The 24820-nt window shown below is 35.1% G+C and overlaps 1 protein-coding gene across 1 annotated transcript in view; it reads left to right on the forward strand.

Moving 5' to 3' along the window:
- CNTLN (centlein) overlaps positions 1 to 24820 on the forward strand; it is a 375432-nt gene that overhangs the window by 225857 nt on the left and 124755 nt on the right. Inside the window, exons 14-16 of the mRNA XM_024126731.3 lie at positions 9631 to 9722; positions 16367 to 16908; positions 20597 to 20771. Of these exons, the coding sequence (XP_023982499.1) occupies positions 9631 to 9722; positions 16367 to 16908; positions 20597 to 20771 (809 nt within the window). The remainder of the gene's footprint in view (positions 1 to 9630; positions 9723 to 16366; positions 16909 to 20596; positions 20772 to 24820) is intronic.

Below are 24820 nucleotides of genomic sequence, written 5' to 3' on the forward strand. Positions count from 1 at the left end.
GTTCTTTTTTTTTTTTTTTCCATAGATCAAGGCAATGATCATTAATGACCACTAAGACCATTGGGTGAAAAGCTGATGGGGCCTTTTTTTTTTATTATTCTTTTTTCTTTTTACCTTTTGACTCCCTTCACCCATTTCTTTTATCACCTCTGGCTACTACCAATCTGTTCTCTGTATTTCTGAACTTTTTAATTTGTTTCTTTGTTTGTTTAGATTCCACATATGAAAGGCATCATATGGTATTTGTTTTTCTCTCTCTGACTTATTTCATTTATCATAATGTCTGTGAGGTCCATCCATGTTGTCACAAATGGCAAGATGTCATTCTTTTTTATGGCTGAATAATATCCATTGTGTATATGTCTATATGTATCACAATTTCTTTATCCTATCATCCATCGATGGACACCTAGGTTATTTCCATATCTTGGCTACTGTAAATAATGCTGCAGTGAACATTGGGGTGCATATATCTTTTCACATTAGTGTTTTCATTTTCTTTGGATAAATACCCAGAAATTGCTGGATCATATGGTAGTTCTATTTTTATCTTTTTGAGGAACCTCCATATTGTTTTACAAAGTGGATGCACCCATTTACAGTCCCACTGATAGTGCACAAGTGTTCTCTTTTCTCCGCATTCTCACCAAGATTTGTTACTTCTTGTCTTTTTGACAACAGCCATTCTAAAAGGTATGAGATGATATCTCAGTGTGGTTTTGATTTGCAGTTCCCTCATGATTAATGATGTTGAGCATCTTTTCACATATCTGTTAGCCATCTGTACAGGCATATGTAGGAGATTCTGTGGAGTTTTTTTCCAGACCACGACAATAAAGCGAATATTGCTATAAAGTGAGTCACGTGATTTTTTTTGGTTTCCCAGGGCACATAAAAATTATATTTACACTATATCGTAGTTTGTTAAGTGTGCAATAGCATTATGTCTAAAAAATGAATGTACCTACCTTAATTAAAAAATACTTTTTTGCTAAAAAATGCTAACCATCATCTGAGTTTTCAGTGGGTCATAGTCTTTTTTGCTGGAGGAGGGTTTGAAATATTAGGAGAATTACCAAAATGTGACACAGAGACACAAAATGACCAAATGCTTTTGGAAATGGCACCAATAGACTTGGTTGACAGAGGGTTGCCACAAACATTCAGTTAGTAGAAAAACACAATATCTGCAAAGAACAGTAAAGGAAAGCACAATAAAACAAGTTAGGCCTGTATGTCTTCTTTGGAAAAATGTCCATTTAGATCTTCTGCCCACTTTTTTTGTTTGTTTGTTTACTGATATTTTTTTGAGGACATTATATCTATATTCATCAGGGATATTGGCCTGTAATTTTCTTTTCTTGTGGTGTACTTTTCTGGTGTTGGTATCAGGATAATACTGGCCTTGTGAATTGAGCTTGGAAGAGCTCCCTCCTCTTATGTATTTTGGAAGAGTTTGAGAAGAATTGGTATTAATTCTTCTTTAAATATTTGGCAGAATTCATTAATGAAGCCGTCTGTATCTGATTTTTGTTTGCTGGGAGGTTTTTGATTACTGATTCAATCTCCTTATCAGTTATAAATCTATTCAGAGCTGGTTCTTTAAAAAGATTAATAATATTGACAAGCCTTTAGCTATACTTACCAAGAAAAAAAGAGAGAGAACGCAAATAAAATTAAAAAAATGAAACAGGAGATGTTACACCTGATACCACAGAAATACAAAGAATCATAGGAAAATATTTTTAACAAATATATTCCAACAAATTCCACAACCTAGAAGAAATGGATAAATTCCTAGAAACATACCACCTACCAAGACTGAATCATGATGGAATAGAAAATCTGAACAGAACAATTACTGTCTGTCTGTCTGTTTCTCCCATTAGGTCTCTTAATATTTGCTTTCTATATTTAGGTGCTCCTATGTTGAGTACATGAATATTTACAAATGTTACATCCTCTTGTTGGACTGACCTCTTCATCGTTATATAATATCCATCTTTGTGTCTTCTGACAGTCTTGTCTTAAAGCCTGTTTTGCCTGATGTAAGTGTAGCTACTCCAGCTTTCTTCCGGTTTCCATTTGCATGGAATATCTTTTTCAATCCTTTTGTGTTCAGTCTGTGTGTGTCTTTAAATCTAAAGTACATCTTTTGTAGGCAGTATATAGATGGGTCTTGTTTTTTTATTCATCCAGCTACTTTATGTCTTTTGTTTGGAGAATTTAGTGCATATACAGGTAAAATAATTGCTGACAGGTGTGTATATATTGCTTTTTTGTTCATTGTTTACTGGCTGTTTTTGTAGTTCCACCCACTTCCTTTATTCTTCTCCTACTCTCTTCCTTTTTGTTTTGATGACTTTCTTTAGTGGTATAAATATAATTATATTCCTGTCTGTTTATCTTTTATGTGTTTATTGTAGGTTTTTGCTTTGTGGTTACTAGGAGACTTACATATAACATCTTATAACTGTCTGACGTAAATTGACATAAACTTACCTTCTTAAAAAATTTTTATTTTATATTGGAATATAGTTGATTTACAATGTTGTGTTAGTTTCAGGTGTACAGCAAAGTGATTCAGTTATACATATACATGTATCCATTTTTTTTCAGATTCTTTTCCCATATAAGTTATTACATAATATTGAGTAGAGTTCCTTGTGCTATAACACTAGGTCCTTGTTGATTATCTGTTTTATATATAGTACTGTGTAAATGTTAATCCCAAACCCCTAATTTATCACCCCCCACCTTTTCCCTTTGGTAACCATAAGTTTGTTTTTGAAGTCTGTGACTCTGTTTCTGTTTTGTAAATAAGTTCATTAGTGTGATTTTTTTACATTCCACAGATAAGTAATATGATATTTGTCTTTCTCTGTCTGACTTACTTTACTTAATATGATAATCTCTAGGTCCATCCATGTTGCTGCAAATGGCATTACTTCATTCTTTTTTATGGCCGAGTAATATTCCACTGTATTTATGTACCACATCTTCTTTGTCAATTCCTCTGTTGATGGACATTTAGGTTGCTTCCATGTCTTGGCTATTGTACATAGGCTGCAGTGAACATTGGGGTGCATGTTCTTTTTTTTTCTGGTTTATCCCACTTTAAATAATATTAAGATTAATTAGGAACTTCAGGTGGTTTCAGCCTAATCCCTCTATTATTAAATTCCCAATTAATGTTTCATTTAATGGTTTTAGTATCCATTGGTTATTGTTACCAAAATTCATTATTTCATTTGGGGTTGCAACACAGCAATTTTCTGATTTTAGCATTTTTTATGCACTTTTTATCTGGAATTCTATGAAGAAGATTATGGATAACTATTTGGTTATCCTGAAATACAGTTTGTACAGGAAAGGCAAGAAAAATCTTGATTATTCCTCTTTACCAGTTTTCATTTGGTGACCTAGAATCCTCCAAAGGTGATCAGTGAGTTGGTGGCTTTTGTTAGTGTTAGAAACTCAGAACTTTTGTTGATATATTTAAAGTTGTTTTTATCCATTGAAGGCATTATTCTTTTTGATATACAGATTGTTCCATCTTAGGTCAGTGGGAGCCTTCATAGTATATTTTGTTTTGTGTATTTTTATTTATTCTGGGTTATTCTTTTTGTAAAGTTTTTATTGGAGTATAGTTGATTTACAATGTTATGTTTCAAGTGTACAACAAAGTGAATCATTTATACATATACATATATCCACTCTTTTTTAGATTCTTTTCCCATATAGGCCATTACAGCATATTGAGTAGAGTTCCCTGTGCTATACAGTAGGTCCTTACTAGTTATCTATTTAATATATAGTATTGTATATATGTCAATTCCAATCTCCCAATTTATCCTTCCCCCACCTTTCCCCCCAGAACCATGAGATTGTTTTCTACATATGTGACTCTATTTCTGTTTTGTAAATAAGTCCATTTGTATCTTTTTAAAATTTTCCACATATAAGTGATATCATATGTTATTTGTCTTTCTTTTTCTGACTTACTTCACAAAGTATGACAGTCTCTAAGTCCACTCATGTTGCTGCAAATGGCGTTATTTCGTTCTTTTTATGGCTGAGTAATATTCCTTTGTATATATATTCCACATCTTCTTTATCCACTCCTCTGTTGATGGACATTTAGGTTGCTGCTGTGTCCTGACTATTGTTAATAGTGCTGCAGTGAACATTGGAGTGCATGTATCTTTTCGAATTATGGTTTTCTCTGGATATATGCTCAGGAGTGGGATTGATGGATCATATAGTAGTTCTACTTTTGGTTTTTTAAGGAACCTCCATACTGTACTCCATAGTGGTTGTACCAATTTGCATTTCCACCAACAGTGTAGGAGGGTTCCCTTTTCTTCACACCCTCTCCAGCATTTATTGTTTGTAGACTTTTTGTTGATGACCATTCTGACCAGTGTGAGGTGATACCTCATTGTAGTTTTGATTTGCATTCTCTAATAATTAGTGATGTTGAGCATCTTTTCATGTGCTTTTTTGGCCATGTGTATGTTTTCTTTGGAGAAGTGTCTATTTAGGTCTTCTGCCCATTTTTGGATTGGGTTGTTTGTTTTTTTGATTTTTTTTTTTTTTTTTTGCGGTATGCGGACCTCTCACTGTTGTGGCCTCTCCCATTGCGGAGCACAGGCTCCGGACACGCAGGCTCAGTGGCCATGGTTCACGGGCCTAGCCACTCCGCGGCATGTGGGATCTTCCCAGACCGGGGCACGAACTCATGTCCCCTGCATCGGCAGGCGGATTCTCAACCACTGAGCCACCAGGGAAGCCCTGGTTTTTTGATATTGAGTTGCATGATCTGTTTTTATATTTTAGAGATTAATCTCTTGTTGGGCGCTTCATTTGCAAATATTTTCTCCCATTCTGTGGGTTGTCTTTTCATTTTTTTAATGGTTTCCTTTGCTGTGAAAAAGCTTTTAAGTTTAATTATGTCCCATTTGTTTATTTCTGGTTTTATTTTCATTACTCTAGGAGGTAGATCTGAAAAGATATTGCTGTGATTTATGTAACAGTGTGTTCTGCCTATGTTTTCCTCAAAGAGTTTTAAGTATTCAGTCTTAAATTTAAGTCTTTAATCCATTTTGAGTTTATTTTTGTGTATTATGATGTTAGAGAATGTCCTAATTTCATTCTTTTACATGTAGCTGTACAGTTTTCCCAGCACCACTTAGTGAGGAGAATGTTTTTTTCTCCATTGTATATTCTTGCCTCCTTTGTTGTAGATTACTTGGCCATAGGTGCATGAGCTTATTTCTGGGCTTACTATCCGGTTCCATTGATCTATGTTTCTGTTTTCGTGCCACTACCTTACTGTTTAGATGGCTGTAGCTTTGTAGTATAGTCTGAGGTCAGGGGGCTTGATTCCTCTAGTTCCGTTTTTCTTTCTCAGGATTGCTTTGGCTATCTGGGGTCTTTTGTGTTTCCATACAAATTTAAAATTTTTTTGCTCTAGTTCTGTGAAAAATGCCATTGTGATAATTTGATAGGGATGGCATTGAATCTATAGATTGCCTTGGGTAATATAGTCATTTTGACGATGTTGATTCTTCCAATCCAAGAACATGGTATATCTTTACATCTGTTTGTGTCATCTCTGATTTCTTTTATCAGTGTTTTATAGTTTTCTGAGTACAAGTCTTTTGCCTTCTTAGGTAATTTTATTCCTAGGTATTTTATTCTTTTTGATGTGATGGTAAAAGGGATTGTTTCCTTAATTCTTCTCTCTGATCTTTGATTTTTAGTGTATAGAAATGCAAGAGATTTCTGTGTATTAATTTTGCACCCTGCAACTTTTGTTGGTGTCTCCAACAACACTTTTATATCCAGCTTGTGTTAAGTAGAAGTGAAATGTAAAGGAAAATAGATTTATGGGGAACCTTGTGCAAAGAGGCTTGTTATGAATAACAGAAGATAATCCTCTCACCTCTATCACTCATGAAATTCCAAGGACTTTAGAAGCTTTGTGTGGGGAGCCAGGGAAAAAGACCAAATATATATTTCTTACTGTATGTTATGGCAAGTACCCTCTAAAGTAATATATTCACTTTTCCTAAAAGTGAAGAAAAATAGTAATATTGATGCCAAAAACTAGGCCTCTGTGCCCTGGTGCCCAATTGAATCTCAGAAACAGAGTTTTGGGTCAAGTAGAAAAGAATAGCTCTATTGCTTTGCCAGGCAAAGGGGGACACAGTGGGCTCCTGCCCTTGAAAACCTGGGAGGATTTGGTGAGGAGTTTTATAGCAATAGTTCAGGGGTGAGTTTGCCGATAAGATTAGGGTGTGTGCAGGGCCTGCACTCCTTTAATCTGGTCTCAGGCCATCTCTTGATGAGCTTCTATGGTTCCTTTAATCTGGCCTAAACTGGTCTTCTCTGGAAGAAAGAATGCTAACATCTTCCATTTGTTGGGGGTTTTAGTTCTGTAAAGAGCTTAAAGATACTGTTGTGTGTATCCCTTGAGGTGAAACCAGGACCCTGCCACAAGGCTGCAGTATTGTTTCTTGGCTGCGCCTCCCTTGTCTCTGCATCCCCTCCCTTCCGTGATTAGCAACTGTTTGAATCTGCCCTTTGGGACTCAGGGAAGGTCATGGAGGCTGGAGTCTGTTCTCTACAAAGAAGGAACAGGGGACACAGAAAGGCTTTCATACCCAGGAGCCTCCACAGGGTCCTGCTCAGTTTCAATATTTTTTAGGAAATTGCCAATACACAAGATACCTAGTCTCCTTTCTTTATATCCCAAGTTGATACAATCACAAACAGACCTTTAAGATAGTGTAGGAAGCATCATATTAAGATGAGTAAAAATATAATTGTAGGGGAGGAATAAGAATTTTCCTTCTACCCTTCTGAGTTCTTAGCTGAAACCCCTATAATAAAAGACAGATTAGCAAGAGAAAACCAGAAATTTATTAATTTTATACCTCATGATATACACATGGAAGAAACCCAGGGAAGAGTGAGTACTCAAAGAGGTGGCTTTAGAATTCAGGATTACATACTGTCTTAATAGGGAGAGAGGAGGAGGGATGTAGGCCTCTTAGGGGAGAGTAAATGATTTTAGAAAAGATGATTGGGCCCATAGAAGACTAGCTGAGAGGAATGATAGTTTGTAATAAAGCTTGTCTGGGTATAGTGTGGACTTCTAGTTTCCTCTCCTGTGATAAGAGTTAATCTTCTCTGGTTGATGAAACTTCAGGGGAGTGGGTGATAATACTCAAGTTCCTTCTGGAGGGTCTTCTGGCAGATAAGGGGAGTTCAGAGAAAGCCTCTCCCTGCATTTGCAGCTTTTGAAATTCCTACTGCTGAAAATAATCAATATACCAAAGTGGCATATATTAGGTTGGCATATTCTGCAATCCCTTATAATGATAACAGATTTTTAATAATAATTTGTTAAAATAGCTAAAAGAGAATCTAAAAGAAGGAGAAAAAGTTACAGAAGAACTTACATTAATTTATAATGTAATCCAGGAGAATTAAGGGGACCAAAAAAACATAGGCGATAGAGAAAAATGTTTAAACAACTATGAGTAAGCAAAGTTAAAAGTTAAAAAGAGGGCTTCCCTGGTGGCGCAGTGGTTGAGAATCCGCCTGCCGATGCAGGGGACACGGGTTCGTGCCCCGGTCTGGGAAGATCCCACATGCCGCGGAGCGGCTGGGCCCGTGAGCCATGGCCGCTGAGCCTGTGCGTCCGGAGCCTGCGCTCCGCAACGGGAGAGGCCACAACAGTGAGAGGCCCGCATACTGAAAAAAAAAAAAAAAGTTAAAAAGAAAAAGTGGAGAGAGAAGAAACTCCTGAGAAAGAATATAAACCAGAATGAATTTGTATAGTGGTAAAAATAAAAGTAAAGCATTTAAATCCACAATTTTTAAAATAAATTTCCAGTAAGGTGAAGCATATTCTCACACATCCACCAAAGGACAAAAATAGAACTGTATATTTCTAACTAGGTCCTCCTGGTTCACTTCCCAAATCCTGAGATCCTTGAAGGGGAAGGGAATCAAGGGGCAGAGAGTTGGGTCTTTGTTCCTCTCCATGGCCTGGGCCTAGCTGCCATGTATTCTTTATAAATCCTGTGAAGGTGAGAAACAAAGTTTTCAACAGAAAACCACAAGTGAACATGGTCTTCCAGTCCACCAGGGAATCTTGCACACACCTAGGAGCACAAAAGCAGCAATCAAATTCATTTTTAAATCAGTCTTCAACATTTATATTGTTGGAGTTATTTAGCTACTTTTAGCACTTTACAGTCTTTGAATATAGAACTATTTTCTTATTTTTAAGTGTAAATATTTTACTTAGAACTATAGCAGATATTTAAATGACTAGAACAGATGAATTGTATTTGCATATTATTTCTATATTGCTGAAAGAGTTTTGTAAATGAATTCAGCACCATGGTGTTAAGGGACTAGAAAAAGAAACTCGGGAACCAACAGATAATCATCAAGATAAAGGTACATATTCCCCAGGTGGCAAATTCTACCTATTCTAGCTTTTATTATCCTTAGGATAGTGTTCTATTTATCTCAGGAGTACAGAAGTTTTAATTGGATATGTCATGTTTCAAAGACAAAAGAAATGCCTAATTCACTCTAACAAACTTGTTAGTCACTGTTTATACCAAGAGGATTTCTACTCTACAGAGAATAATATTGTTTTCTTTTTTCTTTGTTGATAAATCAAAGTTTCATACTGACCTACAGCAGCCAAGCATACTTTAAAGCAAAATCATCTCAGACTAACACAGATATGTATCCTTTTAGCTTTATGCATTCTTTTTGCCCCCTTTTTATTTCTTTGAGAAATGTGTATTTCAAAAATAATTCAGTAAGAAAATATTAAATTTGTCACCGTAATTTATCTTCTAAGAAAAAAATCTTTGTAGGATTTAATGTATTTCAATTCTAATAATATTAACTGAAGTTTTATGATTTTTTTTCCTTTAATGTTGTTATGTTGCTTATACAGTTTTGCTTGTTCGAAGGGGTTTTATTAGTCAAATGCCTGGGCAGTGTAGGAGTGATTTGTAGGAACAACTTTACCCATTACCTGGGTTTCTATTTGTTATAAAGTCAGTTTTTCTGGAAATGTGATTTTTATGCTTTACTCTGCCCAGTGCATGATCTTTTACTTTAAAGAAAGGTGGTGGTAGGGGGTGTTACAGTTTCAGTCTACCCTAATTCTGTTACTGTTTGCTTTGTTCAGCAATCACTCTGATCCTCCTGGCAGGGAACAAGATCCAGAGAACAAAACTAGTAGTGACTGTGTAGATAAAAAGGCAGTGAATTTTGCTTTTAAGGCAAAGGGGAATGGTCTACAAAAGAATGAAAATGGGAATAAAAGTACAGCATTGTTAACCTGCAGATCTGTTATACCTTTGAAAATCTTAACGCTGCAAAAAAAGAAAGGGACACTACAAAGATAACATAATTGTGTGACTGAAAATCTTGAAAAAGGTCACCATTCAGTTACTGGCCAAATACTTGACAATAAAATAGACTATGTTATTCATAGTTGAGAAACCATACACCCCTTTTTCTTAAAATGACAGGACAGTGTTTCAGCAGTATATGAGGTACCATAATATTTTATTTATTCTCTGCCAGAAGAACTCTTTAGATACGGTGAAGATGATGGGGTCAAGAAGAGTACTCCAGAGAAGAATTGGAAAGAAATGTCGGAGCAGACATTGCAGAAGGTAGTCTTATCTTTACGATATTGAGCTGAGCAAGTTAAATCTGAATTTTAACATCAAGGATTATATTTTAAAACGAGGCCTCATGAACTTAAACCTTGTGTTTAAATCCTTAATTTAAATTCATAATTCAAAATCATTGGCTTACAAAAATGGGGTTTAAAAAAATCGGTGTTAGTGAAGTAAATGTGGAAACACTTATGCTTGTGTTCACATAAGTTTAAAATATTTTCAAAGATAAAAAGAATGATAACAATAGAAAGTATAAAAATTTACCCTCTATGTGTTTATTAGGTATAACTTAACTATTTTACTTTCTCTGTTACATTTCAAAATGCATACAGATGTACAATATTTGAACTAAAAAAAAGCATAGTTTTATGCAGTAAAATGGTAATATTTTTATAATTTAAATTTTAAACTTGAAAATTATACATGTCTCATCTCATTTTAGATAAAAATTTATGCCCATATGATCTGGTATAGCTCTCCCTGTTTTAGTAGAACCACTCTGTATAAACCCTATACTCACTTTACAACATGGATATTTTTTTTTTTTTTTTTTTTTTTTTTTTTGCGGTACACAGGCCTCTCACTGTTGTGGCTTCTCACGTTGCGGAGCACAGGCTCCGGACACGCAGGCTCAGCAGCCATGGCTCACGGGCCTAGCCGCTCCACGGCATGTGGGATCTTCCCAGACCGGGTCACGAACCCGCGTCCCCTGCATCGGCAGGTGGATTCTCAACCACTGCGCCACCAGGGAAGCCCCAACATGGCTACCTTTAATAGTAAAATGTTGTTTAAAAATCTTAACATTTATCTTTACAATTTTGTACTTAATTTACATTTTTGTATATAAATAACATTGTCATCAATTTCAGTTAAGTGGGCTTGGTTTTATTTTAATACTTTTTGTTATTGTTATAAAGGAAATATTCTTAGAAAAAGCTGGAAGTGTAGAGATATATAGACAAAAATATTAATGTAGCTACTTACATTTTGTATGTCTGTGAATTGATTCGTAGGAAATCTAGTGATACACAGCAGATAATGTGATTCCTTATACTCCTAACACTTGCCATGTGCTCAGGTAACAGAGGCCGTCATCTCATTATTACTGAATGACACATATCAGTTTCATATTATAACATAAAGAACTAGACATGCTCATGTTCATTTATATTAAGATAAAATAAGTAATTGAAATAATGTATGTACTACCAGCTAGAACGTGATACAGTTAATAGCAATTTATCTTTTTTGTTTCAGAACAATATTCTTTTTTGCCAGGTTTTGTATAATTTTTATTTCTGTGAGTATATTGTACTACACTACTACTTACTATGTTAGGGTAGAAACCTAAAGAAGTTTATTATTTCATTCCAACTGCCATAAATGATGTGGAGGAGGAAAGGAATTTTTCCTCTATTCTTTTAGGTTCTCAGATGAGATACCCCTGTAATAAAAAGACAGATTAACAGGAAAAAACAAACAGAAGTTTAACAACAGGCATACCTCCTGTATACATAGGAGATGCCCAGGAAAACTGAGTAACATCCTGAAATGGTCCAAGCTGTCGCCTTATACACCTTCCTCAGCTAAAGACAAGAAAAGATGTCAGGGCTGGGCAGTCAGTTACTACTCAGTTTTCAGAGCCTCTCCTGTGTCTGCTGTTTCTTAAAAACAACCAGCTCAAGATAAGACGTATGTCAGAGACATTTTGGAGTGGCAAAATTCTGCTCCCCTTCATTGACTACTACCATAGTAGATCCAGAAAGCCATTTTAAGCCTTAAAAGCCAACATAAATTGTTTTCATTGGACCATGTGTCAAATTAGTTTACTAATTTGTCACTGTTTTTTTAAATATTAACCTAATGCAATTGTATGAGTCATGATTTAACCCCTTTAGTTGAGTTCCCTTATTTTAGAAGGATATATATGAAATTCATTCAAAATGGGTTTAAAAGACAGTAAAAACATGAAAACAATATTTGTATGATACATAGTAGAAATGAAACGTTTAAGTAGATCCTTTTTAAAATAATGTCTTAACATTTCACTCTGTTAAGGGATAAGTTGTGTCCCCCACCCAAATTCTTACGTCAAAGTCCTAATCCCTTGTATCTCAGAATGTGACTATATTTGAAGATGGAGGTCTTTAAAATTTTAATTAAGTTAAAATGAGGTTATTAGGGTTTAAGCCACCCAGTCTGTGTACTTTGTTATGGCATCTCTAACAAAGTAATACACAAACTTAAAAAAGTCAGGTGTTTTATTTCAGTTTTGAAAGGAGCCATCTTTTTGGTAAATTAAATGCTCAGTACTGGACTTGAGATGATCTAATAGCACACAAACCAAATGCCTTTAACAATTCCTCAGACTTTCATTTTCAAATATATATTGAAATTTTCCTTTCTGTTTTTGGAGAGGTGAAATCAGTTTGACAATTTTTTGAGAGTATACCTTGAATAACACTTTAATATGTGCTATGGACTTTGCCTTATCAAATTCTTTAGAAGTAGTATCTCTGTTCTCCTCCATTTTAAACTTAAATGCAAATAATTTTGACCAGTTCTTATGATTAAACATAGATTCACATTAGGCAGTTAACAGACTTTAAATATTTTAAACATAACAGACCTTAAAAAGGTACTTTTCCATTGGTATCTAAAATTTTCATGAGTTGTACCCAATCTTAAAATAAAAAAATAATGCGAATTTCCAAAACTGAAATCTCAAATTTAAGGTGTTTGTTACATTTCTTCATTATGTAATATTTTAATCAAAAGTATAAAGTTGATTTAATAGCTAATTCAGCAATATTTAGTGCAAGTAATCATATTTTAGCTCAAGTAATTTTATTAAGTAGCTGTTATGATTAACAGTAATAGAGACAATAATGATGATGATGATGATGATAATGACGACGATGATGAACCGTTTAGAACTTACCGTCTACTGAGAATTGTGGTATATGATCATATTTAATGCTTGTAACCTGCAAGATAGCTGTTACTATTCCCGTTTCACAGATGAGGAAACTAAAGATAAAGCAGGTTAAATATTTTACCAGGTAAAGCAATCAGAGCTAGAAGTGAGATCCAGACCAGGCTCAAAATTCAATTTCCCCTAGACTGCACTGCGTCTTACCAATATTTTTATATCACCACTGTCAAAATCATTTTTTTAAAGGTATAATTGTTTATTTTCATAAAATAATTTTTAAAAATACAGTCTCTTCTATTCACTCCACCCTGGAATCTAACATGCTAAAATATTTTAAAGTATATTTATGAAAACTATGCTGTTTGGGGCAGTGATTAAAAACCACTGACAGAAACCAAAGAGAAAAAGGTGATATTCTTTTTCTGCTTGTAGTATTTTTTAGTAAATGGAGACTATAATTTGGTGATAGAGTGATTTGGAAAAAGTAAAAATGTTCATGTATTCCTGAACACTGTATTTTTTGTCACATTATCCAGCTCTCCAATAAAGTATTTGTATTGAGAAGGAACAACAGAATTTGTTTCACAAAAATATACAGAGGTCTACAATATTCTGGTAAAAACTCATATACCTCTCTTTCAGGTCAATAGTAAGCCCTACAAAGACATAAGTCCAACAGTAGGGAGTATATCATACTATGGAAAAAAGTGATTAAAATTAGCTGAGATTCTTCATATTGTGTTGGGAAATATCCATGTTCCAGGGCAGCATAACCATTCCGTAAATGACTGTTGAATTAAGTGAAGGGGGTTGAACTCACAAGAAGACTAAGGGTGCAGAAGGATCAGAGAGGACTGAAACTCACATTAGGAAACAACTTAGATCTTCACCATCATGAGTCAAGTCCAGTAAACTGGAAGGTGTTAAGAGTATGCATAAGTTTTTTGTGTATTTCTCTAATATTATTTAAAATCATTGGTTGTCAGTGTATCAATAATGTTTTCTCCTTTGAAGAATTTGTTTTAAGGTAAGTATGAGTCCATATAGTTTTTCAATCGTTGTATTTTTTTGTCACATTATCCAGCTCTCCAATAAAGTATTTGCATTGAGAGGGATCAATAGAATTTGTTTCCCAGAAATATACAGAGGTCTATAAGTAGTCTGGTGCAAACTCATATATGTCTACTCCAGGTCAAGAGTAAGCCCTGTTAAGACCTATAAAAGTTTCTTGCTTGACTCTTTCTTGACCCTAGTTCTTTGTTCATATTCCACATATATCTGGGAAAGTCTTCTTCCCCATATGGCTTGTGGAATAGTGGGATGGGCACAAAATCCTGAACTTGAATCCCAGTTTAAACCAGGAAATGTTTACATCTGTGTGTTAAGTTTTCAGAGCTTCCATTTCCTCTTCTGGGAAGGTAATTATCAGTTCTACTTACCTCACCTGTTTCTGAGATTATCAGAAGAGATTGTATTTACTAAAAATTTTTATAAATGATAAAATGTACTATAAGGGAACAAAATTTGCCACTCCAGAAGTCTCTTTGGCATATGGATTATTTTGAGTCAAAAACAATCAGGGCCGAAAAGACTCAGAAAGAAACTTTGACCTTCCACCTTACTGCCTAAGAGAATGAAGATAGAGGACTTATTCCCGGAAGGGAACTATCACCATAGATAACTGTAGTATAAACTAGGTGTCTGTTGTCAGGGAAGAAGCTAGCAAATTGTCTGTTAAAATTTCTCTCTGTGTTCTATTGTCTCTGCATGGTTCAGCAAACATTTGTTTACCACGAATTTGCTTTTCCATCTCCTTGCTAATTGCCTTCCTCCTAAACCACTAGCACCAACATCCTCTTTTCTCTTTAGCTGAAAATGGTATTTAAGGTGAGGAGGGTTTTGGCCATTTCATCGAGTTACTGTGTTTTCCTGGGTCTCTCCCATGTACACGTGTTATAAAACCTTCGATTTTCTCTTGTTAATCTGTCTCATGTCAATTTAATTCTTAGACCAACCATAAGAACACAGAAGGGTAGAGAGAAATGTCTTCCTCCGCAACAGTGCTTTACAAACAGTATTGAATATTTTTCATGATTTAAGTTGAAATCAACTCGTCCTTGAAATTTTTGTACTCATGGCTTAGACTCAGTTGCTCTTTCCTTTGTCCAGACTTATGGCACTTAGATTCTATCCTTTATTAGCTTTATTTGTGCAATTGTTTTTGTTTCCAAATAGTTTTTGAAATTTCTTAAGTTCAAGAATTATATATTATTTCTGTGTCCTACAACATGAACACTGTTTAATGAAATAAATGTAAAAAAATTAATTCATATGAAACCTTGAAATTATTATTTTAACATTGTTAGATTTCCTTTTTTTTTTTGGTAAAAAGTTCCTGTATTGTATAAACTAAGGACCTCACGACTATTAAAATTACATTTTTATAATTTAGGAAAAAGCAGCCTCAATAGATCGTTCTGTATTTAGGTCATCAGTTTTTCATATGATAGTTAAATATTGAAGGCTAATTTTATTTTAATAATAAAGTTCCCTATGTACTGTTTTCAGACTTTTTGTATAAATTGATTTTCTCTGAAAGTATTCTTTTTCACGAGTAATAAAATGAGGGGGAGCAAAATATATCACCCCAAAATATGTCTCTTTGGTATATTGATTATTTTAGGCTGATTATTTTTAAGAAACTACAGACATAGGAAAAGCTCTGAAAACTGAGTAGAAGTTATCCTTTTGTAAGAAACATTTACATTTATAGGGAAATCTCCATTTGTAAGGGGGTATACCTTGCTGTACCAGGAAGATGAAGATGACCAAATCTCTAAAACTGTAATCAGTGGAGAAGGCAAGGACCTAAATCTGCTTAACAGTCAGACCCTTGTTTACTGTGCTTTCCTAGGAACCTCCTATAACTGACTCCCACCCACCAAAATCTTATGTAGTCTTTAGATGAAAATGATATTTAAGGTGCTGTCTTAGGCCATTTTGGGGAGTTACTCAGTTTTCCTGGGTATCTCCCAAGTATACAGAAGGTATACATGTTATGAAATTTTTGTTTTTCTCTTGTTAATCTGTCTTATATCAATTTCATTCTTAGACCAGCCAAAGAACTTAGAAGGGTAGAAGGAAATTTTTTTCCTTCCCAACAGTAGACTATAAAGCCAAAGCACTTACAGTCTCAGAGAACTCTGCAGAGCTTATTAGCATACTTAGTTCTGTGTCACATTGTGTAGAACTTTAACTTCTTTTACCATCTGTCCTTTATTCAACAGATGTATTATTGCATTTTAGAATGTATTTATGTACACCACCTTAGAATTATTTAGAAATTAAGTACTTTAGAATTATTTTGTCCTTGTGCTAAATGAAATTTTATTTTCATAAGTTAGAAATGACAATAAAAATACAGTAGAGTGCTTCCCTGGTGGCGCAGTGGTTGAGAGTCCGCCTGCTGATGCAGGGGACACGGGTTCATGCCCCGGTCCGGGAAGATCCCACATGCCACGCAGCGGCTGGGCCCGTGAGCCATGGCCGCTGAGCCTGTGCATCTGGAGCCTGTGCTCTGCAATGGGAGAGGCCACAACAGTGAGAGGCCCGCGTACCACAGAAAAAAAAAACAAACAAAAAAACCCAGTAGATTCTGGTTTTGGACTTTTAAAAGAATAAATTAAACTTTTCTGTTTAGGTCATTGAATTGGAAAATCGGCTAAAATCTTTTGAGAGAAGGTCACGAAAATTAAAAGAAGGGAATAAAAAATTAATAAAAGAAAATGATTTCCTGAAAACCCTTGTAAAACAGCAACAAGAAGACGCAAAGACCAGAGAAAAAGAGCTGGAACAACTGCAAAAGGGAAGTAAAGATGTAGAAAAAGACAAAGCTGAACTTCAAGCAAAACTCAGTGAGCTGGAGATAGAAGTCACTTCCCTAAGGAGACAAGTGGCAGAAGCTAATGAGTTGAGAAATGAAAATGAAGAGCTGATGAATTCAGTGGAGAAATTACAGCGTTCAGCAGACAAAGCTAAATCTGAGATGGCCACCACAGAAGTGAGATCTGGATCTAGACAATCTGATTGTAAGGCAACCACTACAAAGGTTAAATTTAAAGCGGCCAAGAAGAAGTGCTCCGTGGGTCGTTACCACACTGTTCTCAATCACTCCATCAAGGTCATGAGCAATGTGTTTGAGAACCTCAGCAAGGACGACTGGGAGGATGTGTGTGAAAGCAGGTAAGGCTCTCATTAACTTAGCTCAGTGGTGGGGACACTGTGCATATGTAAAGCACCAGCAAATGGAGATTGAATTTCAACTACTGTTGATTTGGTATTCAGAAAAAATACTGTCAGATCCTTTGAAATATCTTGGGAGGTCTTGTTCTGAGCTTATTGACTGAAATTTGCATGCAAAATTAGCCACAACTGCATGAGTGTTTGAATAGGTGCCAGGAAACCCAAAAGAAGGCAATACTTGATTTCTTCTAGTGATGCTATTTTCATGCAGTCATGAGGCTTGAAATTGACAGTTTGGCAGGTTGATTTAATTTGCTGGCCCTTTGCATATTCACCACTGACAGCGAAGGATTCCCAGGCAAGCCTACTAAGTCGGTTTAGTTATCTTGTGACATGGCAACCTGGGAGGAGAAACATTTTTTCCCCTTAATTTAGTTAGATAAATTTTGAATGACCCATTTCAGCTTGTTACCAGATGTCTACAAGCTGTTTAACATCCTTTAAATTAAGAACCATCTTCACTAATTATTTCATGTATGTATTATGCAAAGTCATTGTGCTAACTTTAATTGAAGGAGGTTAAAAATTAGTTCTTTAAAGTTAAAACTCTACAGATTCCTAGTTTTAAGTTATCTAACCCCTAGTGAATAACAACAGGGGAATACTAAAAATCTATAATATTTCTTACCCTTACCCCTGGCTATACATTCATACATTGAAGCACATCAGTAAAACCACAAAGGCAAGTGGATAATAGAACACCTCTTTTTATACCTAGATAATAGGGAAGTTTAATGTGGCCAGAATTGTTAACAGACACATGGAACAATTTTCCATAATTCTGTCTTGGTTTATGATGGCACATATTTCCTTTTATTTTCCCAAGTTTGTTGTTTTTTTTTTAATCTGCAGTCATGATCTGTTTTAGATTTGGGATGTTTCTGGATAGTTTTCTTAGACATAGATCTGAAACATTTTAAAATGCAATTCTCAAACTTGTTTGCATATTAGAATCACCTGGGGATCTTATAAAAATTCCAACGCTCAGGTCACATCCCAGAACAATTAAATCATAACTTCTGGAGTGAGATACAAGCTTCAGTATGTTTTGAGGCTCTCCAGCTTATTCCAATATGCAGACAAGTTTGCGAACCACTGTTTTAAACGATCAGTGGTCATGCCTCTGGTCTTTAGGCAGGTGAAAAACTCAAAAACAAATTTACGAAAGTAAGGAAGAAAGACCAAATCTGCATTCCTGTTTCTTTGTTACCTCTTCTAAGGTTTTCTTCCCTGTTCTCAAAAGCAGTTAGAGATAAAATCCTACTTACCTTAAAACCCACTAAGCGTTTATCTTTGTCTTCCAGGAAATTCTGGTTTCGTCTACTAATTATATCTCAGCCAGTTGGTACTACCACACTCTTCATAATATAGTGGTACCTATTTACTGGTGTATATATGTGTGAATAAATATGTGAAAGTTAAGGAATACACTCAGTTCAATTTCATCTTCTTAGTGCATGTGCAGAAGGTCACGTATTTTGGGAGATGTATTACACAATATCTCTTAAAACATAGGATTGTCATTTAAGTTATTAGCAGTGAAACTCAGTTTTACACTGTGAGGATTAATTGTTAGGTTTCCTGCCTGACAGAAGGGTCTCAGGAATCACTCAGCTGCAAAGAATTCTCAAGCAATTAGAAATCCCACAATGGAGCTTCAGGACTTCAGGACATTCTATTTCTTTTAACTTTTCATAGTCTGAAATACAAGAAATTTACTTGGATACTGAGGAAAATAGAACTTGGCCCTTTATATATTTGTATATATAATATTATATAATTATTACCTTATGAAAATTTATATCCCATAGTTGAATAGTATTACAAGAGCATGATGTCAAAAAACAAAAATAATATAATTTAGTAACGAGCATGAAGACCTCTATTCATGGGAAAACATGCATGGGTAAGGGGAGTCCAGTGCCTAACAAGTTGTGGAGCACTCTTTCAAGGGATTTGGGGCAGGGGGGAGTTTTATAGAGCATGATAAGAGGCAAAGCAGAAACAGGGCATGATTGGCTAGGAGGTCAGGGATTTTCTTGTAAAGCTAGCGGGTCCCATTTTCTAGGGTGAGGTAGCTAGCTAAAGTTCGCAAACTAGCTAAAGCTGAATTGAAGGATTGTGATTGGTATATGTTAGCTTTCCTTGACAGTGATGCATTTCCCGTTAGTGCAGCTGACTTAGGTTCCGGTTTCTGACATGGGCCGGGCCGCTGGGGCAGCCTGCATTTTGTGGGTCCCGATATATGAATTATCTTTATCAATGCCCATTCAGTGATAGGTAATAATCAGGAGCAGTTGTTAATACCTAGAAGAAGAAGAACAGAATTTCAGCAAAACATGTTTATCAAATCTGTGGATAACGTGACACTGAAAGGGCTGGAAAATACTTTACAAGATAGAATCAAAATCCCCAAAGATCTCAGTAGACTGGGAAGATATAGTTATTCAAAAGACTACAGGGTCCTTTACTTGGCTATAAAATGTCAATTGTTCAACTATGCAATGGGGAAAATATGGGACTTTGTAATAGTGAATGTAAAAATATATTTTGTTAAATTCTGTATGAGTCTCAGTACAGTATGCATGCTGGAAGAGCTTATACAAATTTAGTCTACATCTACCAGGAGTTCTACTAAGTACTTCTCATTGTACACTTGAAGTGTGAAATTGAATTCTGGACATAATGCTCCATCAAAATAAGCTGGTGTACTTTCAAGAGGGACCAGGATGGGAAAGCATCTCAAAAGCATTCATGTTAGGAGTACTTGAACAAGCTAGGGATGTTTTCCTTAGAGGTGTTGCAAGCATCATATAACTATATCCAAATAGTTAGATCATCCATGTGGAAAAGGGATTGAACTTAAATTTCTGCTCAGCATCAACACCAGCACTTGTAATCTTCTTCCCTTTATTTTTTTTCTTTAACACGAACTATTAACATACTGTGTGTTTTATATATATATATATGTGTGTATATATATATATATATATATATATATATATAAAACTTAGTCCTCTTCTTTGTCACCGGTCTCCCCACCCCACTGGGCTGAAAGCTACCTGAGGGCAAGGAGTCTCATCTATTTTTTTTTCACTCACTACTTTACCCTGTGCCCAGAAAAGTGCCTGGCACATAGTTGGTGCTTAACAAGTATTATATTGAATGATGAATACCCATAAGAGATGGAACTAGATCAATGCGTGAAAGGCTCAGAGATTCAGATTTTGTTCCAGACTAGGAGAAAACTTTCTGTTAGAAATATCAAAGCTTTCTGCCCTGGGTCAGACACTAGTGAGTGTTCCAACCCTGCAAGCATTAAAACATGTGCTTCCTGAGTTAACACTTGGAGAAATACTATAAAAGTGATGTTAGCAAGCATGTGATATTAGATAATCTAACTTCTTGATAAGATTTTATAATTTTGTAAAATATATTTAAACTAATTTTCTCTCAATATATTTAGACTAATTTTCTCTCTTAACAATGAGAACCAGTAAATGCCCAAATTAAACTTGTAGCTATCTATATAACCTGGGCTGTAATATTATTTGGTCTTGAACTTAAAGAGGTACATTTAATAACTCTTCTTCTTGGGCTTTATATCCCCCCTTTTTTCCAAAATCAGTGATTCTGAAATACAGACCTTACAAAATTTGGGAACAATTATTGTAGAAACATCCCAGAAAATAAGTCCTACAGAGGATAGAGGAGACCAGAAAGAAAACCAAACAGAAGACAGCCAAATGCAAGGAAAAGAAATAGTACAAATATATCCAAATGTAAATGGAAAGACTCCAAAGGTATATAACAATTTTGCTTAATTATAAGTTTGTTTTTAATATTATCTCATGCTTCATAACTTAAATCAATTTTTGCTGCCTGTGATTTAATTTAAATCCTTACAAAATTCTTTTCTTTGGAATATACAGTGAAAATACTTTTTAATAATTTTCAAGTACTAATTTAGTATAATCTTTTGCATAGATGAACATGGAAATAGATATAATCTTCCTGAATATAAATCTTAAGGTATTTATATTTCAGCCAAAAAAATGTGATAATAAGCTCATTGCTGTTTCCAGGTATATAAAATATATGAAAAGAAGAAATCCCACTGTTTTTATATTAGCCTTCATGATAATAAATTATTTAGTCTGACTAAATTTTTAAATTTCTGATTTCTACATAAAGTATTTTATTCCCCAGTGTATTTTTTAAATTTTGCTTTTCAGATTTTTTTCTAATTTCAACCTAATGTATTTTATTCCCCTATATATTTTATTTTATTTTTTATTTTCTGTATTGTTATTTTTTCTAAAGTTTTGTTTACATGTTTGCAATTAAGATGCTTATTCTGCTTATGTCTTTTTTCTTAACATATTAATTGGTGTATAATTGCTTTACAATGTTGTGTTAGTTTCTGCCGTATAATGAAGTTAATCAGCTATACGTATACATATATTCCCATATCCTATCCTTCTTGCATCTCCTTCCCATGCTCCCTATCCCACCCCTCTAGGTGGTTACAAAGCATCGAGCTGATCTCCCTGTGCTATGCGACTGCTTCCCACTAGCTATGTGTTTTACATATAGTAGTGTATATATGTCAGTGCAACTCTCTCACTTCATCCCATCTTATAGTTCCCCCTCCCCGTGTGCTCAAGTCCATTCTCCACGTCTGCATCTTTATTCCTGTCCTGCCCCTATGTTCATCAGAACCTTTTTTTTTTTTTTTTAGACTTCATGTATATGTGTTACCATATGGTATTTGTTTTTCTCTTTCTGACATACATCACTCTGTATGACAGACTCTGGGTCCATCCACCTCACTACAAATAACTCAATTTCATTTCTTTCTTTGGCTGAGTAATATTCCACTGTATATATGTGCCACATCTTCTTTGTCCATTCATCTGTCGATGGACACTTAGGTTGCTTCCATGTCCTGGCTATTGTAAATAGTACTGCATTGAACATTGTGGTACATGTCTCTTTTTGAATTATGGTGTACTCAGGGTATATGCCCAGTAGTGGGATTGCTGGGTCGTATGGTAGTTCTATTTGTAGTTTTTTAAGGAACCTCAAATACTCTTTCTCCATAGTGGCTGTATCAATTTACATTCCCAGCAACAGTGCAGAAGGGTTCCATTTTCTCCACACCCTCTCCAGCATTTATTGTTTGTAGATTTTTTGATGATGGCCATACTGACCAGTGTGAGGTGATACCTCACTGTAGTTTGAATTTGCATTTCTCTAATGATTAATGATGTTGAGCATACTTTTATGTGTTTGTTGGCAATCTGTATATATTCTTTGCAGAAATGTCTATTTAGGTCTTCTGTCCATTTTTGTATTGGGTTGTTTGTTTTCTTGGTATTGAGCTGCATGAGCTGCTTGTATATTTTGGAGATTAAGCCTTTGTCAGTTGCTTTGTTTGCAAATATTTTCTCCCATTCTGAGAGCTGTCTTTTTGACTTGTTGAAGGTTTCCTTTGCTGTGCAAAAGATTTTAAGCTTCATTAGGTCCATTTCTTTATTTTTGTTTTCATTTCCATTTCTTTAGGAGGTGGGTCAAAAAGTGTCTTGCTGTGATTTATGTCATAGAGTATTCTGCCTATGTTTTCCTCTAAGAGTTTTATAGTGTCTGGCCTTACATTTAGGTCTTTAATCCATTTTCAGTTTATTTTTATGTATGGAGTTAGGGTGTGTATTAATTTCATTCATTTACATGTATCTGTCCATTTTTCCCAGCACCACTTATTGAAGAGGCTGTCTTTTCTCCACTGTATATTCTAGACTCCTTTATTAAGCATAAGGTGACCATATGTGCATGGGTTTATGTCTGGGCTTTCTATCCAGTTCCATTGGTCTATATTTCTGTTTTTGTGCCATTACCATATTGTCTTGATTATTGTAGCTTTGTACTATAGTCTGAAGTCAGGGAGCCTGATTCATCCAGCTCTGTTTTTCATTCTCAAGATTGCTTTGGCTATTCGGGGGTCTTCTGTGTTTCCATACAAATTGTAAAATTTTTTGTTCTAGTTCTGTGAAAAATGCCATGGGTACTTTGATGAGGATTGCATTGAAGCTGTAGTTTGCTTTGGGTCGTATAGTCATTTTCACAATGTTGATGCTTTCAATCCAAGAACATGGTATGTCTCTCCATCTGTTTGTATCATGTTTAATTTCTTTCATCAGTGTCTTATAGTTTTCTGCATATAGGTCTTTTGTCTCCTTAGGTAGGTTTATTCCTTGGTATTTTATTCTTTTTGTTGCAGTGGTCAATGGGAGTGTTTACTTAATTTCTCTTCCAGATTTTTCATCATTACTGTATAGGAATGCAAAAGATTTCTGTGCATTAATTTTGTATCCTGCTACTTTACCAAATTCATTGATTAGCTCTAGTAGTTTTCTGGTGGCATCTTTAGTATTTTTTATTTATAGTATCATGTCATCAGCAACAGTGACAGTTTTACTTCTTCTTTTCCGATTTGGATTCCTTTAATTTCTTTTTCTTCTCTGATTGCTGTGGTTGAAACTTCCAAACTAAGTTGAATAATAGTGGTAAGAGTGGGCAACCTTGTCTTGTTCCTGATCTTAGAGGAAATGGTTTCAGTTTTTCACCAATGAGAACGATGTTTCCCTTGGGTTTTTCATATATGGCCTTTATTATGTTGAGGTAAGTTCCCTCTTTGCCTACTTTCTGGAGAGTTTTTGTCATAATTGGTTGTAGAATTTTGTCAAAGGCTTTTTCTGCATCTAATGAGATTATCATATGTTATTTTTTTTTCCTTAACATCCTTATTGGAGTATAATTGCTTTACAATGGTGTGTCAGTTTCTGCTTTATAACAAAGTGAATCAGTTATACATATACATATGTTCCCATATCTCCTCCCTCTTACGTCTCCCTCCCTCACACCCCTTTAGGTGGCTACAAAGCACCAAGCTGATCTCCCTATGCTATGCGGCTGCTTCCCACTAGCTAGCTATTTTACGTTTGGTAGTGTATATATGTCCATGCCACTCTCTCACTTTGTCACAGCTTACCCTTCCTCCTCCCCATATCCTCAAGTCCATTCTCTAGTAGGTCTGTGTCTTTATTCCCGTCTTAACCCTAGGTTTTTCATGATTTATTTTTCTTAGATTCCATATATATGTGTTAGCATACGGTATTTGTTTTTCTCCTGATTTACTTCCCTCTGTAAGACAGACTCCAGGTCCATCCACCTCACTACAAATAATTCAATTTCGTTTCTTTTTATGGCTGAGTAATATCCCATTGTATATATCTGCGACATTTTCTTTATCCATTCATCTGTTGATGGACACTTAGGTTGCTTCCTTGTCCTGGCTATTGTAAATAGAGCTGCAATGAACATATTGGTACGTGACTCTTTTTGAATTATGGTTTGCTCAGGGTGTACACCCAGTAGTGGGATTGCTGGGTCGTATGGTGGTTCTATTTGTAGTTTTTTAAGGAACCTCCATACTGTTCTCCATAGTGGCTGTATCAATTTACATTCCCACCAACAGTGCAACAGTGTTCCCTTTTCTCCACACCCTCTCCAGCAATTATTTTTTCCAGATTTTTTTATGATTGTCATTCTGACCGGTGTGAGATGATATCTCATTGTAGTTTTGATTTGCATTTCTCTAATGATTAATGATGTTGAGCATTCTTTCATGTGTTTGTTGACAATCTATATCTTCTTTGGAGAGATGTCTATTTCAGTCTTCTGCCCATTTTTGGATTTGGTTGTTTGCTTTTTTGTTATTGAGCTGCATGAGCTGCTTGTAAATTTTGGAGATTAATCCTTTGTCAGTTGATTCATTTGCAAATATTTTCTC

The sequence above is a fragment of the Physeter macrocephalus genome, chromosome 9, assembly GCF_002837175.3.
Source record: "Physeter macrocephalus isolate SW-GA chromosome 9, ASM283717v5, whole genome shotgun sequence".
NCBI classification, from domain to species: Eukaryota; Metazoa; Chordata; class Mammalia; order Artiodactyla; family Physeteridae; genus Physeter; species Physeter macrocephalus.